The sequence below is a fragment of the Eupeodes corollae genome, chromosome 3 (genome assembly GCF_945859685.1).
Source record: "Eupeodes corollae chromosome 3, idEupCoro1.1, whole genome shotgun sequence".
Lineage (NCBI taxonomy): Eukaryota > Metazoa > Arthropoda > Insecta > Diptera > Syrphidae > Eupeodes > Eupeodes corollae.
Genome location: NC_079149.1, coordinates 3698549 through 3718255, shown reverse-complemented (window position 1 = coordinate 3718255; position 19707 = coordinate 3698549). Strand labels below are relative to the sequence as shown.

The following is a 19707-nucleotide window of genomic DNA, read 5'->3' as shown; positions in this document are numbered from 1 at the left end:
ATCTAAGTTTTTTAATAAATCATATTTTGTAATAACTTAATTTCTTTTTATTGTTTTATTACTACGCGATACACCTCATATTCCTATTGACAAAGTCAGATCAAATTTAAGATGGCCGCCGTATAATCAAAGTATATTTAAAATCGTCATTTCGTGAACGGTCACTTCGGGAACGTTTCCGGACATGTTTTGAAGTATTTACCTTGTAGAAGATTTTGTATGTATTGTTTTCATTATTGCTTATTTAATATATGTGGAATGTAGATACATAATACATATAACCATGTTATTAAACAAAGCTTAAATTATATGCTATGTTTTGTTCTTATTGATTTTGCCAAACTTAGAAAAACGTTTCCGAATTGATGGTTTCTATAAGATATGCAATACTAAAAAATATCACTAAAAAATTATAGAATGCTGTGCGCTGTCAAAGTTTATTAATATACTAATTTTAAAACAGTATAAGCTAAAAATCATCATTATATCTTGCAATTTTTTTTTTTCATAGAACCAATTTTGTGATTTGCAAACTTGGTAATTTTGAGCCACCTTACTATAACGTAGGATATTTTGACCTTATAAATTACCATTCAATAACCAATAAAACGGAGTTAAAAAAAGAAGCCATTTCTAAGATATTGATGTTTTTCTAAAATCATATAGGGAATAGCCTCGAGCTTAAAAGCATTTTTGTTCAGTTCAAGCTACTTCATTCTGGAAGTACGGTTATTTTTTATTGTTTGCCAATAATCTAATCTAATCTTGTAAGTGATAGGTTCTTAAGAATTTCCATTATTTTTTAAGCCAGTGTCAATTTCAATCCAGACTTTCCAACAATGCTATTTCTAATCATACTGAGGTTTCGATTATTTTTCACCACGCAATACAAGAAGTGGGTGATTTTCAGACCCTCAAACATTTTTTCCACTATGGCGATTAGATGAATTTCTTGTTTTACAAATGGTAAGGTAGTGTAAACTGTAGTTAAACGACATGATACTGAAAATGTTTGAAAAGTTAACAAACATGAGTAAAATAGAGATAGCTATATACATTTACTAAAATTTGGGTCTATATTGCTTTATTTTCGCAGAGTGATATGGATTAATTTTGATTGTAAAAAGGCAGCTTATAATTGTTAATCTCAACTGTTTTTTAATTCAACCATTTAATTATTTAATAAAAATAAATCTTATTAAACTACCTTACCCTTGTATTCGTGAAAACACGGTGTAACATCGTCGATAATACAGTACTTATAAATATCCCAAAATTCAAGTCTCGCCTCTCCATTATTGCAGCTTTCGAGACTCAGATACGTGACACAAATCAACTGTCATTCCAAATTTCCCTCTTTTATTCGTAGTTTTCAAAAAGCGGGATAAAAACCAATTTTTTGTCACCTGCGCGACAAAAATCTTTCTCACAAATTATACAAAATAATACAAAGTTTACTTTCTTTAAATTAATATACACTCAACAAAACAATAAAAACCAAATAATTGTGCATCTAATTGTGTTAAATACTGAACTCAAAAATTAAACGTGAGAAATACAAAAATTTCTAGAATAATTGCAAATATCAAAAAGGCAACCAGCAGCGTGTGGCTGCGACAAGTTTTTCTTCATCTTCTTTTTTTCGTTCGTCTTTTTTCCTGTCTGGCGCTTTGCATTGCGTTGTGCAAAATAAGAAAAGAAAAATAAATTACGAACAATTTTTTTTTAATAAATAACAAAAACAAAATAATCAAGTGCAACCGATGCATGCAATGTTGCATTAACTAAATGCAACAAATGTTTTTATTAGTTTAGGTTTTATTTTATATTATTTTTTATTTTGTTCGTCCCTTAATTTATTTTGTGGCTCTGCAAACTTTGTTTGCATTTTCTTGTCGTTCTCGTTGCTTGTTCTTTGTTCTGTAAAAGTTTCCATGGTCTTACTCAACAATTATTGAAAAGCAACCACGTTTGTCAACGTTCCTGTGCCCCCATCGCAGAGAAAGAACAAGAGCAAGACTTAAAAAAAAGTCCCGATTTGTCCTCAATAGACTTCCGTCGTGCGCGACAACAACAACGACATCGACAACCGACAAATAAATTGCAAGCCAGCCGAAGCCCAAAATGGCCAACACTAGTGGCAGTGGCAGCAGCAGTGGTGGTGGCGGCGGCGGCAGTGGCAGTAGCGGCAGTCCCTACGACAAGATCATCGAAATGATCCAGAGATTGGACCTTCAAGACGATGGCATCGTAATGAATCACAAAATCAAATCAATCGAGTGTGATTTCTGCAGCATTGTACGCGACGAGAACATGCTTAAGTAAGTTTTATCTTTTTTTTCCTTTTATTCTGTATTTTTAAGATTTTTATGACAAACCAAAAGAAAAAAGAGTTGACAAAGTTGTGAAATAGGAGACAAAAGAAGAGACTAGGTTGATGTTTGTTTTTCAGCCTTCAACGAAGCGACTAAGCGTAAACGAATATGACTACCGCACCGACGACGATGATGGTGATAAGACGCACGTAGCACTCTCCCCCTCCTTCTTCGTGTTGAATTCTTGGGAAGAAAAAGAAAATGTTTTTATCCAGAGACTGAGCTTTTTTTTGTGGATGCATGATTTCAGTGAGACATTCTTGAGATTCTATGCAGTGCAGCAGCAGTGTCGCCCTTGCTTTAGCTTGTTCACTGAATTTGATTCGGAAGCGTAGCATCTTTCTACTCAAACTCAATATATAAAATGTAAAAAAGGTAGACGTACATCGGTGGAACGAATATTTCGAGTTTATTTTCTGTTTTTGTTTGTGATTTTCATTTCTGCTGTGAAGAAAATATATATTCTGAAGTAATCGTTGTCTATTTTTGTTGCTCTAGACTCTAGAAGAGCTGCTCTGCTATATTATGAGCAACAACAGAAGTAATAATGGCGGCACTTTGTTGTACATATTTTTTTCTTTATTGTTATTATTATTTATTGTTGATAGTGTAATAAATAAGGAAAACTTGATATCTTCGTTTTTGATGGTGTGGTGGTGAATCATTGAGTTTTATTGAAGTTGAAAGCAATGCTGATGATTCTCCTTTGATTTTAAAGATGATTGCGCATTGCGAATGTTGAATGATTGAGACGACCGACGATGTTGCAGTTGCTGTTGTTCTTGTTTTATGGTTTGTTAAGAGTGTTAATGTAGTTGACCTTCGGCGAATGAAAGCGGAAATTGTTTATTTGACCATAAACAAAGTGCGTATTTCGAAAGTTAGGTTAAGTTTTTGGACATTATGAGGAAAAATTAAGTTTTTTTTATTCTATAGGGTTTTTCAATAAGGGCGGGTCAATGTTGTGTGTAGATGTCGTGGTACGTCGCGCCGTCCTGCTGGAACCACATGTCGTCTAGGTCCAATTTGGGCCATAAGAAATTAGTTATCATCGTTATGTATCGCTCGCTGTTGACGTTGACCGCCTCACTAACGTCGTTTTCAAAAAAGTACGCATGAATTACGCCTCCGGCCCAAAATCCATACCAAAATTTAACTTTTTGAGGATGTATTATCACCTGGTGAAACTTGCGTGGGTTGGTCTCGCTCCATATACGGAAATTTTGCTTTTTAACACAGCCATTAATCCATGAATGCGCCTCATAACTAAAGATGATTTTTCGGCCAAAATTGGGGTCATCTTCCAAACGATTCGGAGCCCAGTCAGTGAACAAACTGAATTGTCTATGGTCATGAACTTTGAGATCCTGCATCAGTTGGGTCTTGTACGGGTGTAGGCCCAAGTTCCGACGCGAAATATGTCAAGTTAAAGTCTGCGAAATTCTGAATTCTTGTCCATGGCGAGGAATATACTGCCTCGAGTTCTGCTGTACACTTTCACTGACTGCGGCGAGGTTCTCGGGCGAACTTGTGTTCCTTGAACGGGTGTTGGCTGATTGTTTTCTGAAATGCAAAACTATGATCAAACATAGGTATCTACATATGTATCTCTGGTTGATATTTGGAGTGCAAAACAAAAGCCGAAACTAAATGTAGACTCAAATGGAAAACACGGGCTACAGTTCTTCTCAACACATTAGACTACAAAGATTGTGGGAAGATAATAACAAATTAGCTGGCGCAAAATGACGTTGAAAACTAGGCCCTACTCACTTACAACTCTCATCCATTCCTGTGTGTTATCAGCGATGAAGGGGACCTATCGTTTTAACCCGATTCAGAACGGCTAGTTTGAGAAAGCATTTTTCAATTCCTCTCAAAAGGCAGTACCCTTAAATAGAACTTTGAGATGGCACAGACAGGGATTGAACCAAAGACGTCTGTCATGACAATTTTCCGCACTAACCATGACGCCACAGGTAGTGCAGAAACTTAGAAACGATTTTTCTAAGGGTCTTTCGGGATCTATAATTTAGTCATTGATGAATTATTCTTCATAGTTCGTTATTTTTGGCTAACCAAATAGTTCGTTAATCATCTCAGATTCTCATAACAAAAAGAACAAACAAACGTTGCTTAACATAGCATTTAATTAAATGCAATGTTAAATGGAAAAGTTTGTTAGTTTTGTTAACAGCTAAATAATGATATAATCAAAACAAAGCAGGAGACCAGGGATACCAGGCTTTTTTGTTAGTAAAAAGACAAAAATGTTTCCATTTTGATCTCGGGCAATTTGTGGATATCACGCAACAAATGGAATAAACGTTTATCAAACTTAAATAACCAAAAGAATAAATCGTATAAATTATATTGAAATTCCGTTAATTATATTCCACTCCGGAGTAACGATCTACGTCTTCAAAAAGAATTCGATTTTTTACATAAATGTTTGTACAAGGATTAACTGTGTGGTCCTGAATCTTGCTTGAAACAAAATAGTAATCATTTTTGGTCGTAAATAAATAACAAAAAATTGTCTAACGTGATACCAAATTGCTTTCAGTATTTAGGGACTACATCAACTAACATAAATACCATATGCAACATCTTTGCAAATTTTTTTCAATCGGTTTACTCCCCTCAATGTGTTCCCCAAAATTATTCATCAGTTATAAATGATAATTCCATCAATATAGGCAGCTTAAACTTAAGCTACAAAGATGTTAAGTCAGTTCTAAGGGATCTCAATGATGATAGTCAACCGGGACCTGACCTGAGTTAGTAAAACCAATTGTATTGGAAAACTGTGCTTGCTCTTTCAGGGCCATTAACTCTACTGTTTAAAAATTTCCTATATTATTCCTATCCATAAATCTGGCTTTTTTCGATAAAATAGTTTATGAAAAACTAACGTTTATACTTAAAAAAACGATTGTGCAATCTCAGCATGGATTTATAGCTGGAAGATGATGGAATTAATCGGATTTATGGAATAGTAAAGTCGTGTCATCTAACTAGATATTTAAAACAGGTTAAAAAATACTTTAGCCTAAAATAGCGTTTGGTTAAAAAAAAGTTTAGCTGACGGTCCACTTAGCAGTCATATCTGGTGTTCCTCAAGAAAGTCACTTGGGACACCTTCTATTCCTGATATTAATCAATGACATAACAACGGTTATCAACAATTCTCTTTGCCTAATGTTTGCGTATGATATCAAAATTGTCCGCTGTGTCAAATCGTTGGACGATTGTCTGTTACTTCAAATTGAACTTGAGCGCTTATCTTTATGGTGCCTTGCTAACCAGATTTCTTAAATGTTTCTAAATGTTATTTTTCTCTCGTAGTCTTAGTCCAGTTTTCAATACGAAATAAATTAAACACAACTTACTAAGGTTAGAGAAAAAAAAGACCTAGGTGTAATATTTGATTACAAACTAAACTTCAACGCCCACATTGATATTTTGGTTGCTAAAGCAAATACTATGCTACGGTTTGTGGTTCGCAACTGAAAAGAGTTCAGATCCATTTACCCTTCGGTCATTGTTTTATGCTTATTTGAGATCTTCCCTAGAATACTGCTCAGTAATTTGGAATCGCACTGTTTAAGGATTGAAAGGATTCGGAACAAATTTTCGCGAATTGTAGTTCGCCGACTAAATTGGAATATTGAATATCCTCCTTTATGAAACCAGATGTAAACTCCTTGGTCTATAACCACTTGATATTCGCCGTCGATGTTTTGTCTGTGGTCTTCATACGTGATATTATTACTTCTCATATAAACTGCCCTTTACTTTTGTCCTTAGTCGATAAATTTTCTCCGTATAGATAAAGGCGATCTTGCATTCTATTTCATTAATCCTATCATAGAGTAAACTATGGTTCCAATGAGCCTCTAACTCGATGCATTAGAGAATCTTATATCATTTGTAATCATGTACACTTTTTTTTCTACCAATGTCGAGAATCTTTTAAAAAATATTTATTACCTAATTTCTAAGTTTTAGCCTTACATATGTAGATTAGGTCTTTTTTCGCCCAAAGTGCAGTTAATTTTTGTCAGTTCTTACTGGATGTGGTGGGCATTGGCGCTGTACTAGGTTTTTAACGTCTTCTCGTCTTGCAAGTCCAAATTCCAGTCTTTCAACCGACAAAACCAATTTCTGCACATTGCTGATTTTTTCAAATTAAAGTAGAAAAGCTGATCTTCCTGAAAATGCTCTTTTTCTCGCATACAACTCCGTCGTCAAATTCATAAAAAAGAAATCAGTATGATCTTTTCTTGGTAGCTACATACGCCATCTATGATAAAACAGGGAGATTCATATTGTACACATGGTATGTCTTTCCTTTTGTTTACGTGTTTGTAGCGTGTTCCAGTCATAGCTTCTGTCTATCAAAAGAGTCCTCTCTTCGCCCAACAAAAAATGCGGTATCCTATACCAATGTACGGCGGCGTACCCATCTTCGCAGACGCATCACAGGACTCTGTCACACCCAATTCACAAACAGCCCTAAACTGTCGATCATCTCTTACGGAAATGACTAAACAGTTCTGACGAACTGGCAAAAAGTTGAGCTACCTTACCTTTTTTGGCAAATATATCTTACATTGGTATACCTGTAGCTACACGTAAATTATGCTTAAACAAAACTTCATAGCAAAAAAACAAACCAAACATAAGCCAAAACAACCACCTGTCTGTCGCCAAAACAGATCTAGCTATGGCTTGATGCTAGACGCTCGAAATAACTAGTTTTTGGTTTAGATCTAATACTGGTTCCTGGCTTATAGGAAAGAATTCATATCGGCTTTTAGTTTCTGCAAATGTTTTTTTTTTCAGAAGTTGTATAAAATGAAGGAAAGAAAATTCTGATTTATTGTAATGACGAAGTCTCCACTTAGGAGACAAAAAAGAACGTATACCTATAATCGTTAAATTCATTTTATTAGCAAACATTTCAGTTAAAGCAATATGGTTGCAAAACATAGCTATTTAATAAAATGTAATCAATTTGAAAATAAATAAATGAGATGATTAAACATTTTTGCACTTAAATTAAATTGGGTTACATTTGGTTATTTGAGCAAAAATTACTTTAAATTCTATTAGTCTAAGAGGTGACATTAAATTTTGGAAGTATATTTATATAATCAAACTTGTACGAAGGTGTGTATGAATTAGCGCCTTGATATGGAACACCAAATTCTGGCAAGTTTTTTTCTTAGAGGTTGCGCAGCTGATGTATTGATAAAATGTATTTTTCCCAACTTTGGAGGATTATATTGATAACCAATCCAAATGTGCGGTGTGTGAAAAAATCAGACAATAATCTCGTTTATTTGCAAACCACCCCACCTTCAAGTAATGTGGAGATTAATCAAGTCAATGCCCTGTGCTCAATGATCTTCCAAGAGCTTTATTTTTCGATTTAGTATCTTAAAATATCCCTCATCAACTTTTGAGCATAAGAGAACATTCTCAATTGGCTTTAATATTATTTAAGTGCAATAAAAATTGACCAATTTGATTTCATTAACACTTCCATTCAAAATATATTAATTTAAAAAATCTTAATTGATTACCCGTTAAGTTAACTGCTAGACCCATTTATGCCAAAAGTAAAACACACACAAAAATATGAATTGATATTAATTAAAAATCATCCTACAACATAGCAGCGTGCATACGAATTAATTATACCGTCACAATTCAACTCGTTATCGTTTAAATGCACACTGCACACCCCAACCCCCTCCATAAACCATCAAAATCAACTGATTTTTTTTTTAAATTTGTTTGTTTGTTCGTTTTTTTTTTATTTCCAAATGTACTTCTTTTCATTTTATTTTCTTATTATTTTGATTTTTATTTTGCGTGAACGGACGGACGCGACGACGACGGTCAGAGTCAGTGGCAAAGAATATTATTGTTTACAACAGAGAACACAAACAAAAAAAGAAATGAGTTATAGCTTCGTTTATGTACATAAGTGCAACAATACGATAAGTTCTGTTCTGCTGAAAGCCATACATTTATAAAGAAATATTTTTTACATTATAGAATTATTTTTAAATTAAACAAAAACAAACCATATGTAGCGACGCTCTCACCACCAGTACTTTGACTTATTTTTGCATTGTTTACGTTGTTTAACCAACGTCGAGCATTTTTTATGAGTATACCAAACCAAGTCGTAGGTACTTTTGGTCTAATATATGTACCTAAAAACTATTTGATGACGACAGAGCAAAAGAGTTCAAAACATTGAGTGTGAGTACTTAATTGAATCAGTTTTATCGCAGTCGCACTGAATTTTTCTTTCTTTATTCGCTCGCCTCCTCATGGGACGTATTTTCTTTTGTGTAATAGAAATTTTGAATAGAGAGCTCACTGATTTAGGTTTTGAAAAATTGAAATGATAATAAATAGCACGAATAGACATAGGCATGAGTTTTTAAACGTGCTCTTTTTAATCGGTTTATAGGGTGTTTTTTTAAAGAGCTTAAGAACTTTGAGTAATAATAAAAAACAGAAATATTTTTGGAATGATTTCTTTTGCTTTTATAATCAGGTAGATAATTTCATGATATTTATTTTTCAAATATGACTTCCGGCTTATGCCTGCCAACGGACCGCTCCGATTTTCATTGTTGATTCGTTTGCAGTACAATGTTTTTCTAATTTGCCTATCAGTCAATGATAGTTTTGATATTGGCTTGTTTGTCGGCTTAAACAAATAACTTCTTGTAGTCCTGAGTAACTGAGAAGTGTTAAGACGATAACTTCCACGTTCCAATAAAGGCGCCATCTTCAAATGACGTTTTATTAACAGATGGCATGTCTTCATGTGGCTTAAATCAACTCAGTGTTGTGATGAACGGTTTTGAAAAATACTCGATCTGGTATTTCTCTCCGAAACCATATGCTCTGAAGCAGCTGTGATTTCTTCTGGTGTCAAAATTGTGGACGCCATCATCCTGCATTAGAAATAGCACTTAATTTAAACATGGCTTCACTTCCTATGCTATCTTATAACAACAAACTAGAATTCAACTTTAGTAGGTGTAATTTTGAAAACCTTTTTAACTTATTATGTACGAGCAATTGGAATCACTTATTTTGTAACTTAATTATTGACGATACGTGTAACATTTTGTATTTAACTCTTTTTTACTGAAACGATTCCATTTAAAAAGACGCTAAATAACTTGAGTGTTCCACCATGGTTTGATTCTCACGTTAAAAACTTAAAACACAAACAGGATCTGATGATGAGCATAGGACGTTAATTATAATAAAACAACTTTTCACTGACTACTCTAACATCCTATATGATGACTACATTCGGAAAATTGAATTAAAAATAATCCTGACAGTTTTTGGAAATTCGTTAATCGTAAGAAAAAAGCATGTGGGTACCCTAACTTAATGACTGATTCGACATCAAATAGTAATGAACCGAGTATAATTGCGAACATGTTTGCAAACTACTTCAAAGATGCTTTTGTAGATCATAATACTATTAGTTTTCCTAGCACATTTACCACTGTTTCAAATACTGTCCTTAATAGTATCCTAAAACTTGACGAATGTGTTAGTCCTGGTCCCGACGGTGCGGTGTACCATCATACATTTTAAAGAAATGTGCTGCGTATTTATCACATCCGTTATGTGTTCTTTTTAACACGTCTTTAAGTAACTCACTGTTTCCTTTTATCTGCAAGAGCTCCTTCATAAAACCAGTACACAAAAAAGGTCCTAAAAACGATATAATGTACTACCGACCTATTGCTAAACTATCTGTAATACCTAAACTGTTTGAGTAAATTGTATGAAGCGTCCCTTCTTTTCACTGAAGTTCAATTATCTGTAATAACCAGCATGGTTTTGTTAAAAAGCGTTCAACTGTTACTAATCTTTTTCACTTTACGTCCTTTTGTTTCGATGTTTTTGAAAAACGTAAACAAGAAGATTGTATCTTTACTGATTTCAGCAAGGCCTTTGACAAATTGTGTCATAAAACATTACTTTTAAAACTATCGCAGCAAGGTTTTAACGACTATTTCATAAACTTAAAAATAAATAAATAAATTGGGTGGCGCAACAGTCCATGAAGAACCAGGGCCTAGTGACTTACAACTCTCAACCATTCCTGTGTGCGAGTAATGTTGTCAGGAATGGAGGGGACCTACAGTTTATATGCCGATTCCGAACGGCTAATTTGAGAAAGAGGCAGTAACCGTGAAAAGACTTTAGATGGCATAGGCAGCGATCGAACCGAAGACCTCTGGCATGACAGTCCAACGCACTAACCATCATGCCACGGGTACTACTAAAACTTAATCTCCTCATATTTGCAAGATAGACGTTATAGTGTTAAATTTCGTAATTAGTGTTCAAGTTCAATTGTTGTGTATTCTGGTGTCCCCCAGGGTAGTCACCTAGGTCCTATTCTATTAGTTTTATTTATAAATGACTTGGTTTCGATCATACAAAATTCATCGGTCCAAATATATGCTGATGACAAGATAGCCCCTTAAACCAATTAATTGAAATCTATAATAAATGTCACTGTTGTATTTATTCACCAAATAATAATATAAAAAGTATAAATTGCAAATTAATATTTTTAACAGTCTAGTTTAGGTTTTAGATTTTAAGTATATATTACATTAATAAGAATTGTTAACGTTATTTTAACGGCAGCTCCTTTCTCATTTCAAAAGAAATAAGGACCGGTGTTGCCACCTTCGTGTAAACCGCACCAAACAGACAATTTTGATTAATGGCTTCAGCATCGTCTCTTGTCCTCTTCATATACGGAAATTGTGCATATGGACGAAGTCACTTGGCTATAAATGAGCTTCATTATTACAGATTCAATTTGTTTAAATAAAATTACCAGAACTTGGATTTAATTGCCAAGCCTTATTTAATGATAGGTCAACATAGTTTTACATTCTCAACCATCATCGAAAATTCTCATGCATCTTACGAAACACCCTATAAATATATCTCACTTAAAAAACACTCTTCAATTAAGAGTCTAGAAAACTACACAAAATATATTAAAAAAAAAGATTGATTGAAAACAAAAACAAATTGTGTAGCCTAAAGTGTTGATTAATCTATTACTATACGAATGAAGTCAAGCCATTGAACTCTAGTGTACTATTTTTTTTAGGTATGTTCAATGTTCATGAAGAAAAATTATAGAGATTTTGTTTATGAAATTAATTTTGAAAAGATCAAAAAACTGACCTAGGGGAATAATAATTTTGATGTCGTTGTACTTTAGCAGATGTTTTCTTGTACACACACAAAAATTGATTAAGTGTCGACTGTCGACAAGCCTCGAAACCATATTTCAAGGTCACATCGTCGTTTGTGTGGTTATTTTTTGGATCTTGTTTTATTCTTTGTGGTTTTATCGGAGAGGTCAAATTTTCAATAAGTGAAAGTTTGTTTGGGATCTTTAATCAAGGTGGGCTTCAATATGTATTTGGCCCTAAGAGGTTTGGTTTTGAAATATCCAAAGCAATTATAACAATTTGTATGCATTCCTGAAGAAAAATAAAATAAGAGCATTAAAAAGCCCAGTTTTTTTAGTACTAAGTAAAAATCAAAGTCAAATCAGATGTGGTTAGTTCTAAGTTCTTGGTTTTCAGTGCAGTACTAATTTAAGCCTCATGTTATAAATAAATAAGTAAATACATAAATAATTTAGTATCAATAAAAAAAATCAAAAATGTATGGGAAGACATCGCCAATTCAAGATACGGAACTACCAGAACTCAGAGGCTTTTATATCAAACTCTTAAATCTATTCGGCGTTAAACAATTGGGTAGATGTTGTTATTGTTGTAGAATTGAGGAAAGTGGATGGTGGGACAAAGTTTCATCAAAACATAGAAACAAGACATTCGACGATTTTCACAAAAACAAATAAAACAACTTCTTTAATTGCTATTTTAAATTCAATCGATTCGTTTAATCCTGAGTTAACTGCTCGTTAACTCCAACATAAATGTTACTTGAAAATATTATTCAGAAGAATAGGGGTGTGAGATCATGTCTGAAAAATTGGTCCTTAAGTCGTTCATTTGAATGAAATTAATCTTTAAGCATTGCTTAACCTTAAAAAAAAAGCGTGGTGTAGCCTTTTACTTAAAAGTTCTATTATGATAGTTAAATACTTAAATCCAACAAACCTTCAAAAATGAAGCAACATTTATAGTTTTAAAAAATAGGCACCAAGTACATTCCTCGAAAAACTATAAACAAAAAACAACCGACGGCAATCAATTTTAACATCCGGCCTACACTAGATTTAAAGCAATAAAGGTACTTCCTGCTCCTAAGCAGATCGCATTAAAGCTCGATGCTCGGTGTCATAATCGAGCATTGTCTAATAGGACAGCGTACCAAGCGCCTAGGCGTATTTTCAAATGACTTTTGCAGGAGCTGTATGAACGAGGAAGAGGAGGAAACAGTTCTTTACCTCCGCTATACATGCCCAAAAACGCAATATTTACCTAGGAGAATATTCTTCTATAAAGATCTAAATCATATAAGCACAATCATCTTCTCACGTTTCGTAAGGGGCTCAAACTATTTCATCACGGACAGCCACTTTAACCTAACCTACATTTTTATTATTTATTTGACCTTATCATGGTTCCCGTTGGGAAATATTTACACCACAACTACAAAATTAAAAGCATCTTAGTTGCAGCTATAATAATTATATTGCCACTAAATTGAAGAATACAAATACAAAATTTTAATGACTCCAATAGTATGACACATATTTAAATAAGGTTAGAACTTCTCGGACGGGGTCCATGACAAGACCGATTGTATCATTTCATACAGTAAAATAAATTGGTATCTATTTTTTTATTAATAAATCCATTTTTCTACTTGCAGTGAGTCAATGGAATACATCAATGAAAAGGCTCTTTACGATCCAGATACTTCGTTGAAATTTGCTCTGCTTTTCTCGTCACGCAATTTCGATTCGCTTGCCATGAATGACACAAAAGTTCGCAGTAAAATGTTGAAAATTCTCGAAGTCAACTTCTGCAATGCCGATAGATATCGAATTGAAAATAAAAACAGGCTTTACAACTCAATAACACTGCTGGGAGAATACTACCATCGTGTTCGTTTAGCAGATAACTCGCCAATCACAATCCTTGGTCAATCTCTATTGGGACTTCTAACTCGAGAAATAGACGGCAATGATATAATTGATGTCAAACTTGCCAAACTGATTTTATCTCAAGTAAGTTTATTTTTCAAAAATCAAAAAATTAAAAACCCGCAATAAAAAATCTATAACTTTTCATTTTTGTATTTGTTTTAGGTTACTCTTAATGGAGACATAATGCGGGTCCAGCACAAAGATGATCTCACTCAGCTCCTATTTCACGTGCGCCGCAATTTGATTGAACAGAATGCCCTTCAGCCATCTACAAAAGCCCTGTTGCTCATGACTCTTGATCTGTACTACAGTAACTTTGCCAATCTGGGTCACATGCTTGAGGAGATGTACACAAAGTACCTAGTGGAGGAGAGTGAATGTGACCAAAATAATTTCGTCAATGGCAATGCCGGCGAGGATAACGACTACGAAGGTAGTCAACCAAAAAAATGGTCGGAGCTTGTGAGCGAGGACAGTTTCTTCGAGAACGATCAGAATGTATATTTTGAAAATTTGACCATAAGCGGAAGTGAGCAACAGACGTCTCCTCCCCAGCAACGTTCACCTCCACAACAGCAGCCACAACAAAATTATCAACAAAGACAAAATCATCACGGCAATAAGAGCCCTAGGCAAAATGATTTCCGCGCACCACCACCCCAGACGCATTGTGAAGAGGAGCAAGAAGAACAGAAACCACTACCAAGGTGGAGGGCACCGCGTTTCAATCGACCCGACGACGAGCATTCGGCAAACAACAACGGCAACGGCAATGGGCGAAACAATCGTCGCTTCAGTGGAAGTTACGACGATGATCACCATAGCAGTTCACGCAGTGAGGGCGGGAGCAATATAAGACTGTACAGCATCAACGATAGACTGCGACATTCTCAAACAAAGTCCAACAACGGTGACGGTAATGGCGGCTGGGAGCGCAACAACGGCGGCTACCGGAATTTCAATGGAAATTCGCGCGGTCGCGGCAACGGCCATAACGGTGGCAATCGCAGCTACAACTACCGCAACACCTACGATCCTCCACCTCGCTTCCAAAAGGCTGAAAAAATGCGCAACTCCATGGAGCGTGACCAGTGGCGCAACAATGCAGGTCGCAACCAAAACGACGATGAAAACAGCAGTCAAGTTGGTGATGGCAGCAGGAGTTCATCCAGAGCTCGAACACTTCCCAGACCACCCAAAGGCAAATTCGACTCATACAATGGAGGTGGCGGTGGCGGCGGTGGTAACCGCAGCCAGAGTCCAAACAACTATCGCCAACACAATCGGCCACAAAACTCACGCAACTTCAGTCGCAGCAACCGTTACAGCAGCCAAAGTAGCTTGGCTAGCGAAACATCTAGCACCTGGGATCGGCGTCATCATCGCCGCAATTTCTCCAACCGGCAGTCTCCAAATACTCAACACAACGAGTGGGAGGACACACACAGCGTGCATGGCCAGCCGGAGGAGGATAACTGGGACAAAAAGGACAACAATAGTGAGTTGGTGAGGAATGCAAGAAATACTACAAAGTACATGAATTATTTGTCACAAAAGTGAATGTTTTAGTTTATATTTTTTTGTTTTATTATTACAACATTCAAATTGCATGGTGTGACAGTAGTAGATTTTAAAAATATAATAATTTGTTTTATTTTGTTTTGTTGTCTTAAAAAATAGTTACACAAAAAAGAAAAAAACAAGTAGTAAATAATGACAGAGACAATTTTGTCACAAAAAGAAAAACAGAAAATAGAAGAACAAAAATAACGCTTACATTACATTAAACAGATTTTTTGTTTTAGAAACACAAAGAAAATTAAGTAAATACTAAAATATGTAAAACTAAAAATTTAAAAATGAATGAAAATAGATAGGATCTCCAGCTGTGAGCAAATATCAAAATAGTTATGTAAACACAGTCGTACAGTCGTAGTTGGATGTGATATTGAAATAAATTATCTTCGTAAGCAATAAGAAGAAGGACAGCACTTGAAAAAAGTTGCTCAATATTTGTCTCATAGAGATAACTAAAAAAACACACAAAAATATTCGATTCATTTTAAAATATAATTTTGGGCAAACTACAGTAATATCGCACTTAATTGTTGGAACAAAACAATATTCAAACCTTTAACCCATTTTTATACATTTACAAAAATATGTGGTTGTGTTCCGTTACATTTTTACTTCGTTAGGTAGTTGTATTTATTTACTATCAAATTTATTTCATATCCTAAATTTAAACTTGGGTATATCCAAAGAAATAAAATATTTACTTATTTTCTCGCATAAAATCATTAACAGATCTAAAATCTTATTGTTAAACAAATTTCCCAAACCTAACAGTTATAATAAAAAAGGCATAATTTAAGTTAAAATTACTTAAAACCAATCTTTTTCGGCAATTCAATCAACGGTTTCTTTCCTAAAAAATGTTTAAAAATAAGAATGCATAAAAATGACCCAAAATAGACATCACTGAATCCAATAAAAAAAGAATCAAAAAATGTACATAACCATGACCAATCTTATGTAGAATTTGGCAAAATAATGAATAGAAGCCGATCATCGTGAATCATTTTTAGGGTGTGTCTAGCATTGAAAGTCCCCAGTATACAGTTCAATCTCGGATCTTTGATACTCGTGAATGTTATAAGATTGTCCGAAAAGTCAAAATAAACCCAAAAATTACATCAACGCAATTTGCTCCTGAAGTGAGATTGACGAGGGGGTTGGTTACAACAATCGACTTAAACGACGAAAGCCTTTCCAATACTTGATCGAATACAATGCCAGATCAAAACATTTCTGGTAGGACGTGGTCCTTTCGGATGAAGACAGATTCAATTTGTTTCGGTTTCGAAGGTTTAACACAGAATTCAAAAAAATAATCCAGGATATTTGTGTTGTCAATATATATGAACTTGAAACAGGCTTTAAAAGAAGAAGAATGAAAAATATTGGATGCGAAGTCAACAAAAAATTTATACAATCTATGCCAAATAAATTATACGCTGTTATTAAACAGAAGACCTCGGTCATGTTTTTGAACAAATAAATGCAACCACCCCCCCCCCCCCCTCCTTAAAAATTAGAATTGAAGGTCATAACAAGTTTGTAAAGATTAAAAAACAAAAAAAAAACTTTAAGATCGTGCGGCACTGTATGTGGAAAAGGAGATATTGGTTTCCTCACTTTAATGTGTATAGCACCGCTTCTTACAACTATAAGTTGATTTCCAATTTGCTGATAGTCGAGTTTGAACATTGATTAATCACCCTTATTACGGTCATCATTTTATATACAACTACACAGCTCTAAGATCGAAATTTAGTGCTTAAATAAATAAGAAATGATAGTAAACTGAAAATTTGTTTATATATTTCTTTTGGTGATATCAATATATTGTCAAAAAAGACTCATAAAATCTCGCGTCAACAATTTCTTTAAAATTTTTGGTGCACATAAGATTTTATGAGACTTTAAACAATGTTAAGAACTCCAAAAGGTAGGTTTAAACTAATTTCCATCTTACCATCGCTCATTCCGAAGTGAAACCACTATTTGATTGGACTTTTATAAAAAAAAATATCAATTTGCTGAAAACTCAACTAACGCCTTCCAAGTTTGATAGTTTATCAGTCATTTGAATAAAACTACAACCCCAAAAAATGAGAATTTATCTAACGATCGTTTTTATTTAACACGAAATCGACCTTTTGACCGAAAGAAAAAAAAAAACAATTATATTGTGTTCCATAATTGAGAAAAATGTTCCTTTGTTTTTAAATGTTCAGTTCCAAGAACTGGAGACTTGCTTTATAATTTAGTATTTAGCAATAATGATAAAGTTTCTATTTGAATTTTGTCTTCCAACCTTAATAATTTGAATCACCAATAAATCTACGAAATTCAATTCCTGTGGGCTTATTTAAATTCGCGATATTTGCTACAATGGGATCCTATTTAAATTATCAGTCACAAAAAAATAGTACGAAGAAAACAAAACATTTACCTGATTTTTTAAAAATTATGTAGGTCCATTTATATGTTTACACATTTTATAAACAAAAAAAAGTAAAAAAGTTGAACCTTTCAAAACTAAAACCTCAATAAAAACAAATATAGTTCACATTCAAAATATTATATTTACATAAACTTATTAAAAAAAACGCATTTTAAAATAGTTTGATTTTTTAAAATCCTTGATTTATTTTGTTTAATTTTTCGTTTTCTATTTTGTTTATGTTTTATTTTTGTTTTTTTAAGTTTATAATTTTAAAATGTACGTAGATTTTAGTAGAAATGAAAACAACTATAATAAAAATTACTAATATTTAACAATATGCATCTCATTTCAGTCATAAAATATTAACTCACAAATTAAACATCAAATCAAATGAAAGGTGGACGCCATAATTATAAATATATATTTTTAATGAAAAATAGAGCTTTTAATTACTATATATTATTATACAACATACGTACTATAGTAAAACAAACAAAATAAAAATCACAAACAAAAAAATAAACAAAACAAAACAAAACAAACAAAGAGTTTAATGTGTTTATGTGAACTTTATGAAATATTTTTTCAAAAAAAAAAAACAAAAAAAAAATCAATATAATATTATAAATACATAAACACTAGAGTTTAATTTTATAGGTACAACAAAAACAAACAAATAAACAAAATAATATTAAACCAACAAAACAATATTAAAAAAATATATATACAAAAAAAAAACAAAGAGAAAATATGTGTATAGAAAATAAAATAAAGAAAATATTGTTTTATTACATAAAGTACATAATATGTATGTCGCTTATTTTAAGAAAACAATACAACAAAATATATCAAGAAAATTTTAAATAAAACATAATTATAGAACAATAAAAGAAAGCTGAGAAGATTTTATTTTTTATTATTTTCTCTTTTTTCTGTTTGTTATTATTTTGAATGATTGCGCGTTTTGATGAGAAAAAGAAAACAAAAATAAAAAAATAAAGAAATTATTGAAAGTTACAATTTTACATATATTTAAACAAACAAACAAAAAAAACAAAATTTATTTTAATTATGTCTCTCCATTATTATAATAATATAAATATATATACTTTTGTTTAGGTTCAAAGTGTTTAAAACATTTTATTTTACTAGATATTAATGACAGAAGAAAATTATGTATAAAAATAATAAACAAATCTAAACTGATTGTAAAAAGATTTAAAACAGTGTTATATTTATTTTGTTTTTGATTTTATGTATATGGAGGAATGGCACCCTTAACGATGCCAGTAACCTACTGTGACATAGGCGCCAGTTAGGGACCAGTTATCTATCATTGAAATTGATCCGGAAACATTTTTGAATCGATATTTGACGGTGTTTCCCCTTGATTAGAACTGAAAATTATTTACCGACCGAAATCAAACAAAGATTTTTTTGAGAAAAAAAACGTTAAATAGCGCATTTATTTTTCTATTTTCCGGACGGAAATTCAATTTTCTGAACAGCTAGTTCTTTTATGTCCAACAATGGAACGAATCGTTCCAATGATTTTCACTTGTTTGAATTTCACTTAATTCCGATGACAGATTTCTGTCAGTAAGGTGCCATTTATAGCCATCATTGGTTTTCATCATTGAAAACAAACATTGGAATTTTTTGACAGGTCGTTTATAGCCGTCCTTAAAAATTTCTGTCATTAAAAGAAATGTCCTAATTGAAATCCACCGAAAAACTTTTAACGACAGAGATCTGTCATTGGATTTGTGTGAAATTAGAACACAAATCAGTGGAACGATTCGTTTCACTGATTTGAACATAAAAGTATCAGCTGTTGTGGAAAATTGAATTTCCGTCCGGAAAATAAAAAAATAAATGCGCAGCTACACTTTCTTCCCAAAAAAATTCTTTGTGTGATTTCCGATCGATTAGTATATAATTTTCACTTCTAATCAAAGGGAAACCTTCAAAATATTGATTCGAAAAATTTTCAGGATCGATTTCAATAACAGTCATAACTGGCCCCCAAACATTTTTCGGTGGATTTCAATCAGGAAATTTTTTCCAATGACAGAAATTAGTAATGATGGCTATAAACAACCTGT

At 33.1% G+C, this 19707-nt stretch overlaps 1 protein-coding gene across 3 annotated transcripts; it reads left to right on the top strand.

The window, feature by feature from the left end:
• The first annotated feature begins 1361 nt into the window (after window positions 1-1361).
• Window positions 1362-18840, top strand: LOC129949554 (uncharacterized protein DDB_G0283357). Of its 3 annotated transcripts, none has more exons than XM_056061085.1 (4): window positions 1362-2321; window positions 13314-13671; window positions 13753-15088; window positions 17955-18840. In XM_056061085.1, the coding sequence occupies exons 1-4, from the start codon at window positions 2125-2127 to the stop codon at window positions 17966-17968; spliced, it is 1905 nt and encodes a 634-aa protein (XP_055917060.1). In that variant the 5' UTR covers window positions 1362-2124; the 3' UTR covers window positions 17969-18840. The 3 variants fall into 3 exon arrangements, with proteins under 3 accessions (XP_055917060.1, XP_055917058.1, XP_055917059.1); XM_056061083.1 differs by having other exon boundaries at window positions 13753-15122; XM_056061084.1 differs by having other exon boundaries at window positions 13753-15096; window positions 17955-18837.
• Window positions 18841-19707: the final 867 nt, after the last annotated feature.